The sequence below is a fragment of the Vigna umbellata genome, chromosome 4 (assembly GCF_029865625.1).
Source record: "Vigna umbellata cultivar VRB3 chromosome 4, Vumbellata_1.0, whole genome shotgun sequence".
NCBI classification, from domain to species: domain Eukaryota; kingdom Viridiplantae; phylum Streptophyta; class Magnoliopsida; order Fabales; family Fabaceae; genus Vigna; species Vigna umbellata.
Genome location: NC_142168.1, coordinates 9,675,371 through 9,687,011, shown reverse-complemented (window position 1 = coordinate 9,687,011; position 11,641 = coordinate 9,675,371). Strand labels below are relative to the sequence as shown.

The 11,641-nt window shown below is 35.4% G+C and overlaps 2 protein-coding genes across 3 annotated transcripts; both read right to left on the bottom strand.

Annotated features, from left to right (window-relative positions):
- Positions 1–527: 527 nt before the first annotated feature.
- LOC124829450 (uncharacterized) lies at positions 528–6,748 on the bottom strand. The gene is made up of 3 exons (XM_047302960.2): positions 6,431–6,748; positions 2,152–3,120; positions 528–1,394 (listed from the first exon to the last, which is right to left on the bottom strand). Exons 1-3 carry the CDS (start codon positions 6,746–6,748, stop codon positions 528–530), a joined length of 2,154 nt encoding a protein of 717 aa, XP_047158916.2.
- Positions 6,749–7,226: 478 nt separating this feature from the next.
- LOC124829438 (uncharacterized) lies at positions 7,227–11,641 on the bottom strand. Of its 2 annotated transcripts, XM_047302946.2 has the most exons (9): positions 11,363–11,639; positions 10,561–10,615; positions 10,309–10,344; positions 10,184–10,228; positions 8,495–8,578; positions 8,174–8,245; positions 8,005–8,043; positions 7,774–7,873; positions 7,227–7,425 (listed from the first exon to the last, which is right to left on the bottom strand). In XM_047302946.2, the coding sequence occupies exons 1-9, from the start codon at positions 11,614–11,616 to the stop codon at positions 7,271–7,273; spliced, it is 840 nt and encodes a 279-aa protein (XP_047158902.1). In that variant the 5' UTR covers positions 11,617–11,639; the 3' UTR covers positions 7,227–7,270. The 2 variants fall into 2 exon arrangements, with proteins under 2 accessions (XP_047158902.1, XP_087970492.1); XM_088114366.1 differs by lacking the exon at positions 10,309–10,344 and having other exon boundaries at positions 11,363–11,641.

Here is an 11,641-nt window from a genome sequence, read left to right as displayed (position 1 = left end):
CATCAACACTTCCGATTCATGACCTATCTTCCTCTTCAAACCTAAAAGGGGGGAAACCACCATGAATGAAGAAGGAAACCTAAGGAGGAGAGAAAGAACTTCCATACACTCAAAACAACCTCCAAGAGTCTCTTCCAAGCACCATAGGTGATTTTATTCGTGTAAAAATGAGGAATAATGAAAACTCTCGCAAAAACATGATTAAATACCCATGTTCGTGTATCAGGACTGACAAACTCGCATAACGGCTTCATTCTCACCCATCGAAGCCTAAAAATTGATGTTCTCTGACTTGTAACTCACTAGGCAAGCCAAATTTTCGCCCAGCAACTTGAATCCTACAGGTTTTGGTTATCATTTTCGTCCAATGCATAGCCAACTTGCCCAACAAGTCAGCCTGGCGCCTAATGGTGATTTTTTTGTCGTCCAAAGGAAATCCATGGCAATATAACCCTACAAGTGAGTCTTTTCTTCATGTTTGCAGCCTTGGGTTTAATTCTATAGCACACCACTAGAGTACCTAACTACTAAACAAATTTCACGTAAATTCCATATTCAACAGTACACTTTGTAAAACCATACCTGATAAGCATTGCATCAATATATTTGTTCCAGGCTCGTGGTGCCTGACGAAGGCCATATAAAGCCATGTTTAGTCTGTACACTTTCAACTCTTGCCCTCTCTTAACGAAACCAGGTGGTTGATTCACGAAGACCTCTTCTTCAAGTGGGCCATTAAGGAATGTGGATTTAACATCCATCTGGTGAATGCTCCAGCCTTTGAAGTTGGCTATGGCAACGATGAGCCTTACAGTCTCTAACCTTGCAACAGGGGCATAAACATCTGTGAAATATATCCCGGGTTTCTGCAAAAAACCTTTCGCGACCAACCTAGTTTTAAGCTTTCCAACACTTCCATCCGGTTTATACTTAGTTTTAAAAACCCATTTTACTTCTATAGCTCTTTTATGTTGAGGCAATTCTACTAGCTTCCACGTCTTGTTCCTTTCAATCGCAGATAATTCCTCCAACATAGCTTCCTTCCACTCTTTAATCTTGATTGCTTGTTCCCATGACATTGTTTCAGCACTTGCCAAAAGAGCGTAGTAAACAACATCACCTGAATCTGTAATATCATTGTCGCTAAACAGTTCATGACCTGCTAGTCTTGTGGATGGAAATCGTGTTCTCACTAATCTTCTAGTATCAACATCTTCATTAGTGCTAATTTGCTCGACTTCTTCTGCATTTTTCTCTCCCAGCCAGGTAGTCACAACAATTGCACCAGTTTGTTCAGTTGGATAAGTCTCTGCATTACCCCATCTGAACAAAGTCGACTCGTCTATTAACACGTCTTTGCTCATCACGATTTGTCTCTTCTCTGGATCATATAACTGATATGCACATGTTGGATGATATCCTACTAAGATGAGAATTTTGCTTCTGTCATCAAGCTTTTTTCTTCTTTCAACTGGGATGTGTTTGTAGCATATTGAACCAAAAATTCTCAGATGACGCACATCTGGTTTCTCCCCTAACCAGGCCTCTTCGGGTGTGCATGTTACAGTGCTTTGGTAGGGCTTCTATTGAGTAAGTAGGTGGTCGTCGAGACTGCTTTTCTCCATAGGTAAAGCGGTAGGTTTCTCCCTTTAATCATACATCTGGTCATATCCAATAACATTCGATTTCTTCTTTCCGCTAATCCATTGTTCCATTGTGCTGGGGTGTGTATGGTGATGTAACTTCATGCAGAATCCCTTTTTCGGCACAGAACTTATTCATCTCTACTGAGTTGAATTCGCCTCCTCCATCAGTCCTGAGAACTTTGATTTGCTTACCACATTACCTCTCGACCATGGAACAAAATTTTACAAAATATGAGTAAGCTTCTCCCTTTTCTTTTAACAAGTATACCCAGAGTTTTCTAGATAGCTCATCTACGAAAAGTAAGAAATACTTGTTACCTCCTAGGGATGGCACGTCGAAAGGTCCACACACGTCTGCATGTACCATACCCAACAACTTATCGCTCTTTTGGCTGCACGTTTTTTAAACACTTTTCTGGTTTGCTTTCCAGTGGCGCAACTTTCACAGATCTTGTATGGCTCAACAGATCTTGTATGGCTCAACAATTGTAGGAATGCCACTTACAAGATTCTTGTCTTTTAATTGCATCAGACTCCTAAAATTTAGATGTCCGTAGCGATAATGCCACAACCATTCTCCTTCAACACTCGTTGCAGTCATGCATTGTATCTCAGTTGCGTTTAGATTTACTCTAAACGTCCAATTTCTTGCAATAGGAGCTTTGAGTATCATCCGTTGTTTCTCGTCGAACACTTCAATATGTCCTTGTTGCATCTTCATGGTATATCCTTTCTCTAGAAGTTGGCCGAGACTAAGAAGATTGCTCTTCATCGTGGGTACATAAAGAACATTGTGCATGTACACTGATCTTCCATCTTTGCGTGTGATGAAGACTTTGCCCGCACCTTCAGCTCTAATGGTGTTGTTATTTGCAAAGCGTATTGTACCTTTGACGCTTGTGTCCAAATCAAGCAACCAATTTTGATTGCCAGTCATGTGGTTGGAACAACCTGTATCCAAGTACCACAATCTTTCTTCCTCTGCATGGATCATTTTCCCAGCGAGTGACACGTACTCTGTATGTTCAATCTTCTTTGCACACTTGTCTGTTATCCTACACGTCTTCTGAACGTGTTTTCCTTGTGCAATTCTCCAGTCATCATCATTTTTAACATGCGCTGTAACAGTCATTAGTAGGACATGATCTGAATCTGATTCCAATTCATCTTTCACAAGATTTTCCTCGTCGTTCTTTTCTTTCTTTATGCTTTCATTATGCCAACACTCAGAAGAGTAATGGCCATACTTGTTACATGTGAAACATTTCACATTTCTCTTGTCAAAGTTCTTTCTGCCTCCTCTTCCTCTGGGCTTTCCTCTTCCTTTATAGTTTCCTTCTTTTTGTTCATTACAGCTATCATCATTGGTCTGTTCTCTGCCACCATTTCTACCACCACGACCCCCACGCGATTTTCCTCTTCCTCTGCCAGTTCTGCGATTCTTGTAAGTTTGACCGCTTCTAGCTTGCAATGCCTGATTTGTGCTTTGTATCACACTTTTCTCCGCTGTTCTTCTCTCTATCAAGTGTTGTTTGTAAGACCCATGAAAAAAAAATATTTATAATAGTAAAATTTTAGCATTTTATAGTAATAATAATTTTAATGGATAGAAAAATGTAAATTTTTGGATATAAAATTATAGTAATTCTAGAGGAGAGCTTCAAATTTTTGATAACTTATTTAGGATTTTTTTAAGAAAAGTGAATAGTGAATAGTAAATAGTAAATAGTGAATAGTGAATAGTGAATAGTTAAAAAAAAATATAAAATAATTGTGGAAGAGAACACTCCACGTAGAATTAATCATTCAGAGATAAGAATGGTGAATAAAAAAAATTTTTGAATAGTAAAAATGATAGTAAAAGTGAATAGTAAAAATGAATAGTAAAAATGAATAGTAAAATTTTTTGGCTATAAATAGCCAAGGGGGGGAGGCTGAAGATTTGCACCAAAATTCTAGAGAAATTGTGAGAGAAGAGAGTTGGAGGAAATTCTAGTTGAAGAGGGAAATTCTGGAAGTTTCCGGAGAACGGTTTGAGAAGAGGAAACTAAGTCTGGAATAGAGGTAAGGGGAGCTAACTTTGAGTATTTCCTTTTGTATTATCTTGAGTCTGGAATATGCTATATTCTGCTTTTGTCTGATCTTAAATCTTAATATGGAGTATTTTGTTTCTTATGATCTTGAAATTAAATAAGAGTATGCTTCTGTGATGATATCCAAGTGTGATAGTTGTAAAATGTGATGTTATGTTATGCCATTTGTATGTTATTAGTTGTTTATTTTTTTGTATTTTGGAAGGATTAGAAATTGTCTAACCGGCTCTGCCAGATTCAATTTCTTGTTTCCCCAAACATTTTATTGCTTTCCTTGTTTATTTTTATTGTATTTTGGAAGGATTAGAAATTGTCTAACCGGCTCTGCCAGATTCAATTCTTGTTTCCCCAAACATTTTATTGCTTTCCTTATTTATTTTTATTGTATTTTGGAAGGATTAGAAGTTGTCTAACCGGCTCTGCCAGATTCAACTTCTTGTTTCCCCAAACATTTATTGTTTCTTATTTATTTTTATTGCATTTTTGGAAGGATTAGAAGTTGTCTAACCGGCTCTGCCAGATTCAACTTCTTGTTTCCCCAACATGTTATTGTTCTTGTTATTTAATTATATTGTATTTTTGGATGGATTAGAAGTTGTCTAACCGGCTCTGCCAGATTCAACTTCTTGTTTCCCCAGAAATTTTTTGTTTTATCTATTTTTTTATTGCATCTTTGGAAGGATGAGAAGTTGTCTAACCGGCTCTGCCAGATTCAACTTCTTGATTCCCCTAAATTTTTATATTAATATTATTTTGATGGTAATGGGAGCTAATTATTTTTGTATGAATTTATTTTATAAAATATTTGCATATGAATGTTGAACTGGTGTGCTCTTGTGAAACTATTTTATGACTTTTATTATGATAACTGAAACTGTGAAATTGTACATGTTGTGATGTGATGAATTTAATCTGTTTTGAATGAGTTTGTTGGCTGAAATTGATCTTGTTGGAAGGTCTGAAGTAAGGGTTCTGAAATAGCTTATATATGGGTATTAAATAGATGTACAGATATTGTTTGAGGTTGCTATGAGAGGAAGTGAACACATTAAAATTTGGCATTTCAAATTTAGAGCATAAGAGAACATGGTAGATAATTTAAATAAATCAATTGTTAATTATTGAGGGCCTTTCTTTGTTGGTAGGATAGAGGAACCTTAAAAACCTGAGTTGGCACATCCCTGATCATAGAGCAGCCCTGGCCAGTCAGTTGTGACTAGTCATATGTGCTGGCGTCGAAGGTGAGTTTGATGCGTTCAGACATCTGGGTCCTCTCCGGTGACCAATTGGGGTAAAGAAAAATCTCTACTAGGATGAAAATAAAATAAAACAAGTTGATTGTAGATGCATAATATTATCATGGTAAAAATTTCATATATATTTTATTTATCATTACATTGAGCCCAGACTTTAATATGTAGTTCTAAGATATGTTGATATATTTTGGTTGATCCATGATCTTTGTTTGGTGAAAATATGTTGAGTTATACTCGTTATGGGCAAAATGAGTTTATAATATGAAGCATGATATCTGGCAATATGTTTAATTTATTGATACCAAAACGGTTATTATGAATTCATGATTAAAGAATGAACATGATTGAGTTAGGTGGATAAGAGGGTATGAATTGTTGGTTTTATGAAATGTTGGAGTGGATATGAGAAATCATTACTTATGAAATGATGTTTACTACCGGGAGTAGTATGTTCGAGTTATACCATGAGAGTTTGGTATGAGCAAAGTAACACCTGAGGTTTATGAAAGCAGGCAGAAAGTGGTCTGACCATAAGGCTTTGACATAAACATATGATTCGTAAGTTTTATAGAAGCAGGCAGAGAGGGGTCTGACCATAAGGCTTCAGAAAGTAAGACATAGTATATAAGTGAGGCTTAAGGAAGCAGGCAGAGAGCGGTCTGACCATAAGGCTTCATGAGTAAGCATGGTACACTTGTAAGATTTATGGAAATGAGAAAGATGATTTTGATAATGATGAATTAATGACATCGGAATAATGATATTTTATCAATTGCAGAAATACATGATTATAATATTTTTATTACAAGTTTAATGATTTTATGATATGGTTGGCTTACCCTTATTTGTTTGTACTATGATCATATAACTCATGTTATATGTGATTAGATAATGTTGCAGATGCGGTTGAAAAAGCTTAGAGATGAGAGAGATGCGGGGAAAAACTTTCAGGGATTTTTGTAAAAAGAATAAATTTGTATTGGGAAGATTATGTTGTGTAAAACTTATAAGTTGAAATTTCAATGGTGAAGACTATATTGTTTAAAGTTTGTAAGTTTGGTATTGTACTTTGGAGTAATTGAAATAAAGTTTGATTGTTTATATGAGATATCAAATTAATTTAGTCTCTACTATCAGTAATACTCTTTAAAATATTTGGGTGTTACACTGTTCATGAGCTTCGAGTGAATTTTGAAGCTCTTCAACCCTCATCTTTTCTAAATCTTTGCTTTCTTCAATTGCCACGACAATATGATCATATTGGGGTGTTAATGTTCTCAGAATCTTTTCAACAATCTTTCTATCTTTTACCACTTTATCACATGCCCGCATTGCATTGACAACCACCTAAATTCTGCCAACATATTCCTCAATGGTTTCTTGCTCTCCCAATACTCAAGAGCTCATATTGTCTTTGTAGTGACTGTAGTCTCACCTTCTTCACCCTTCCTGAATTTCCATAACCATCTTGTAGCATATGCCAAGCTTCCTTGGTTGTTGCTGCCCTAGAAACCTTTTGAAATATCGTCGCCGAGACACATTGGTGCAAGAGCATGCGTGCCTTGTAGTCCAACTTCTTGTTCTCTTTGTAGGCCTTCTTTGCTTCTTCAATGTCGCCTTTTGCAGATTCTTTAAATCCTTTCTTGACGATATCATCAACTTCTTGAAAGCCCAAGATAGCATCTATCTTCACGCACCAATCATCGTAATTCTTCCCATCGAACACCTGTAGGTTCTGGATCATCCCTACCATCACCTTTCATCGTGACTCCTTCTTCACTAAACGAGTCCTTAGCTTTTTGACGCTTCACCAGGTTCAGCAACCTGTCTCTGATACCACTGATAGCGCTGGTACAGATGAAAACTGATAATGCGTGACAGAGAATAAAGAGAAAAACTAGTTGTTTTTCATTAACCAGCAACAGATATATGTATATAGAGATAGGACCATAGAACTGTCATTTGACAGTTAAAACGGTTATCAAGTTTAGATTTACATCTTAACAATATTGACCAATGTTTTTTACTACTTTCATTCACGCATTAATAACTATTTTCTCAATTTATCTTTAAATTAAAAACTATCTTTAATAAAAAATAAAACTAATTAGAAAAGGTGATATAAATTTATTGTGTCAAAAAACCTTAAACAGCACAGTACTCTATCAAATTCTAACAAAATGATTAAAAAATATAGGCAACAGTTATGTCAAACAACCACAATGACTAAATGTAAGAAAACAACAACATTAGATGTTTAAAAGTGTACACATTGTTATCTGTTCACAGCTTTGTTACCAAGTAAGGTAGCAGAACGTGCAAGTTTATGTATCTTATCAAAATTAAGTTGCTCAATTGCCTCTTTATCAAATATGGCGTCTGACAAAACAACTGAGGATGCTCCACGCAGAATATATTCACCAATAGCATCTGCAAAATACAGATGAAGTCATTCACATTGAATGGTTATGGCAATGGCATTGTCATTAACTTCATCTACTAAATAAAATGCATGTTGTGCTACTGGGCATACATGGATGAGATTAGTAGTGATCACGTTTATTTAAAGCTGTTATAGAAAAGTTCTTCTAAAGTTGTTACATAAGCTGATATGAACAGTTCATCAAAAGCAGTGTTTCTAAGAAAACCTATTTATCAATTATTCGAGGATGAAACATGAAAAGGTCAGAATTTTCATGTTGGTAATGATATATTAAACATAATAATCCCAAATTCTTTTATATCTTGTACTCATATATACGAAAACTTCTAAACTACCTATCGTTATTCCCTGAGAAGCAACCATAGAGACGTGAGGAAAGGTCTTCTTGAGTGCTGATATATACTGAAATCCTCCAAGTGCAGAAGCAGGATATATCTATCACAAGGTCAAAAAACTAAGTATAAGAAATCATGATGTGAATTATAAGCCTTAAAAAGAAAAATAAATTGACATGGGGCAGCTCTAAATATAAAGATATGAATGTTAACCATTAAAGAAAGGCATACCTTGACCATTTTAGCCCCTGCATCCCACGCAGACAATATCTGCATTGCACAATGATCACTAACGAGTGCTCAATGAAGGCTAGAAAAGATTGCATACAGTGAAATATTAATGATAGAAGAATCTATCATGAGATCTACAGAAGACTTGAATCTAAAAGTTGACTCTTACTTCAGTTGGAGTCATTGTACCGGGAATATATAAAACTTCACCACTCTGAACGTAATCCATTACCATTATGTCCTGATAACAAATAAACAGTTTTTAAGAATTGAAAGAACAATTTTAAGCAAAATGCACACTTGTTAGACATCCTACTGTGTCCGCAAATAGTGAACATGTGAGTATTATGTGACAAGAATCTCTCAAGCTAATTCAAACAAGAATAATAAAAGGGAAAAGAAGAAAAACAAAATAATAATAGTAAACAATGAAATTTGCCACACGCAGGTATTGTGTGACATGCAAGCATATATAAATATAATTGCAAACCTTAACAGTTGCAGGACTCAATAGAAATTTGGCTCCGGCATTGATTGCATTTTTAGCATCCTCAATCTTGAGAACAGTTCCAACCTAAGGCAATAGCTGTTCTGTTCAGTTCAGACAACTGTTGTAGAGAAATGCGATTTCCCGGAATAATGCGAAATATATGATAAGAGTCTTGATCATCATGTTGAAACAATCATTAGAATGCAATAGGATACCTTTACAAGCTAGTGATATCCAGCAAGAAAGCAACTAAAAAAGTCTCCAATTTTGTAATAATTTTTTGTGTGCATTTCCAAGAGAGATCAATTTATTACAGTGTTCTACTACACAAGACTAAATCAGAAGAAAGTTAGAGACTTTAGGTAAACTTTGGCGAGATGACTTAGAATTTAGAAGAAATGTGGAAAGATAGGTTGAACATCCTCTTAACTGATTGATGATAGGACTAGGTTGGACATTCCTCTTATCAGATTAGGACTAGGTTGGACATTCCTCTTATCAGATTATGGGGCTGTCACAGAGAGGTAGTTATCCACATGAATGACACATTCAACACTAGAACAATTTCAAATGTATCAACTTTAAATTTTTTTCCCAAAATTCTACAAGACATTGTGGTTTTGTTTTGTATTTTTTTTATCTGCAAATGTTAGTAGTTAATATTTTGTTACTGGGAAGAGTTGAACCCACAAACTCTCCTACTCTCCCTTTCAAACCCTCCAAGCCAGCCTTATAACTCTTATGTGTTAGTGAAGGAGTTGAACTCACAACCTCTCATATCCTCCTTTCCACCTTTACCACCAAGCCAATCTTATAACTCTTGACATTGTGGTTTTGTTAGAAATAAATAAATAATTATTCTCTGTTTGATAGCTAGGAAAAATTCAGGGACAAGAAAAAAATCCTACAGTGAGGATTAGCAGTTCTTGATGATAATCGTCATTTACATGTCTATCAGCATGTCCATTAGGTGATGATGCCATACACAAAGAATCTTAAAATTCAATAAACTGAGAGAATGCAATCACAATGGCATGTTCTCCAGATTCCTTAACTCTGGGAAGGTTCACATGACATACACTGATTGGATACTGGGTAATAGGATAGAAGGGGACCGAACCGTAGGAGACAAGGGGAAGCAAAGCCGAACGGGAGACCCGATCGGTTGAAGAGTGACTATCCTAACTAGGACAACAGTTAGGATAGGCGGAAAATATTTAGAAATAATTATAGTAAATAAGAATATATCTTAGGGAAATATTTTATTTAGAACAATATTCATATTTTATTCTTGGAAAAGATTTTATTCTAGAAAAAGATTTTATTCTAGGGAAGTATTTTATTTAGGAAATAATTAATATAAATAAAGGGAGAGTTTAGGGTTAAAGGTATGTTTTTTATTATTGAGTTGTTGACAGGCGGCTACCGTCTTGTGAGAGAGGTTATGTTCCCAAAGTAATTGAAGGAGGTTATGCTCCCAATTATTGTTTACTTTTGTTTATTCAGATATTACTATCAATAAAAGAAATTCTTTAGTTCAATTCCATTCTTTCATTATTATTTTGCTTACTTTGAGTGTGTGAGATTGTTCTGGTTAAGTTTCTTACTCAGGTGCGTAACATACACCCAAACAAAGAACATTGATGCCATCTGAGAAACTGGATAGAAACTTTAAGAATGAAAGCATACCCCAATGGCCATTGTAGGATGATCCTTCACAAGCTGCTGCAGAACCTACACAGACCAGAAAAGCGTATGAATTCTAAATCTAAGAACAAAACAAGTGAGGCAGTACGAAAGTTGAGGTAAACAACCTCAAACACACCTGGAGTCGACACCACAATTTCCAACTACATGTAAAAAGAAATAAATGAGAAACACATCATGAGCAAAATTAGTCGAGTACATCATATCTTTTCAGATGTCACAAGGCTTGCATAACTCTCCTCTGTATAGTCCAAAAACATTTAAAACTGATTCAACTAGTAGGATCATTTTCAAAACAAAGAGAAAACAGAAAATGTCCTGAGTAATACAGAATAAAAGAACGTCAGAAGAAAACTTACAACTGAAACTCCACCTGCTATTGCAACATTTGCAGCTTTCAAGGCCACTTCTGCACTATACATAGGTGAAAAATAAAAGGTAAGCCACACAATACAATGCACTATGGTCTGCCTTGGGAGAATTAGCCTAGTACTAGCTAATAAAAAATTGAATACAATCAAAAAGAACATAATACATTCAGTAAAATTAACCTCACTAAGCAAACAAGTTGCCAAAGAAAAAGGAAGTGAAAAAGTAATACTCTTTAATCCTCTATATTTAGTAACATAAAATACACAACAGACACAAAACAATTAGGCTGAGTAATCCTCTTTCAACTTTGGCACTAAATTGTTAAAATTTGTTTATGGTGTCACTTCTTACCTAGCAAGCTACTACTCATAGACAACATATGTCCAAACTTCATCTACAACAAGTAAGCCATCCCTACCTCATGTTTTACACAACCAGAATTATAATAACTCATCCATATCCTTTAAATCTAAACCGTATTTTTCACCTTTTTCAACATTAAGGCAGTTCTCTTCTGAGAAACAACATTCCCAACAAAAGGAAAGTAGAGTATCAAGCTCCTTCTTTCTGAAAGCATATAAAAATCATATTTTTTGTATTGCAATTTGCTAATTCCCAGAAAAAGTTGCCCAAGTTATCCCCACCAATGACAAGGCTATAGAGAAGCAGGATAAGAAAATAAAATAAAAAAATACCCAATATTGATTAAAAAAACTAGACCACAGACATTTTTTTCATAATTGTTCCATAAAAATAATAAAAAGATTGAAGCAGAGAAGGAAAATGGACCTGTTAGCCCTGAGACAAGCTATGATACCAGAATTGTTGATCTGACTGAGGGTTTTGTCCACTGCGGATGCTGAAAGGTGAGGGATTCCGCATGAAACTCTCACATGCATACGCAGAGAAGGAGGAGAAGAAGAAAAAATAGGCCATTTACACAGAGATAAGGTTCCAGTAGCAGTGTCCATAGTATCCTTACATCCGCTTCCTCTGTTTTTCTTTCCAGAAAAACACAAGAAAAAGGGTGTTTTTTTTTTCATCAATTAAAAAGTTCATCCTCAAAAA

Bases quoted from the DNA above. Each gene is read 5' to 3' on its own strand.
- LOC124829450 (XM_047302960.2), bottom strand. From the start codon at position 6,748: ATGGTAGGGATGATCCAGAACCTACAGGTGTTCGATGGGAAGAATTAC. The intron at 3,121-6,430 runs GTGAGACTACAG...AGCACAAATCAG, and splicing joins ATTCAGGAAGGGTGAAGAAG to GCATTGCAAGCTAGAAGCGG. The intron at 1,395-2,151 runs GTAAGTGGCATT...TGTGCATATCAG, and splicing joins AATTAAAAGACAAGAATCTT to TTATATGATCCAGAGAAGAG.
- LOC124829438 (XM_047302946.2), bottom strand. From the start codon at position 11,616: ATGAAAAAAAAAACACCCTTTTTCTTGTGTTTTTCTGGAAAGAAAAAC. The intron at 10,345-10,560 runs GTAAGTTTTCTT...TTTTACATGTAG, and splicing joins TAGCAGGTGGAGTTTCAGTT to TTGGAAATTGTGGTGTCGAC. The intron at 7,426-7,773 runs GTAGTTTAGAAG...TGTATTTTGCAG, and splicing joins TTCTCAGGGAATAACGATAG to ATGCTATTGGTGAATATATT.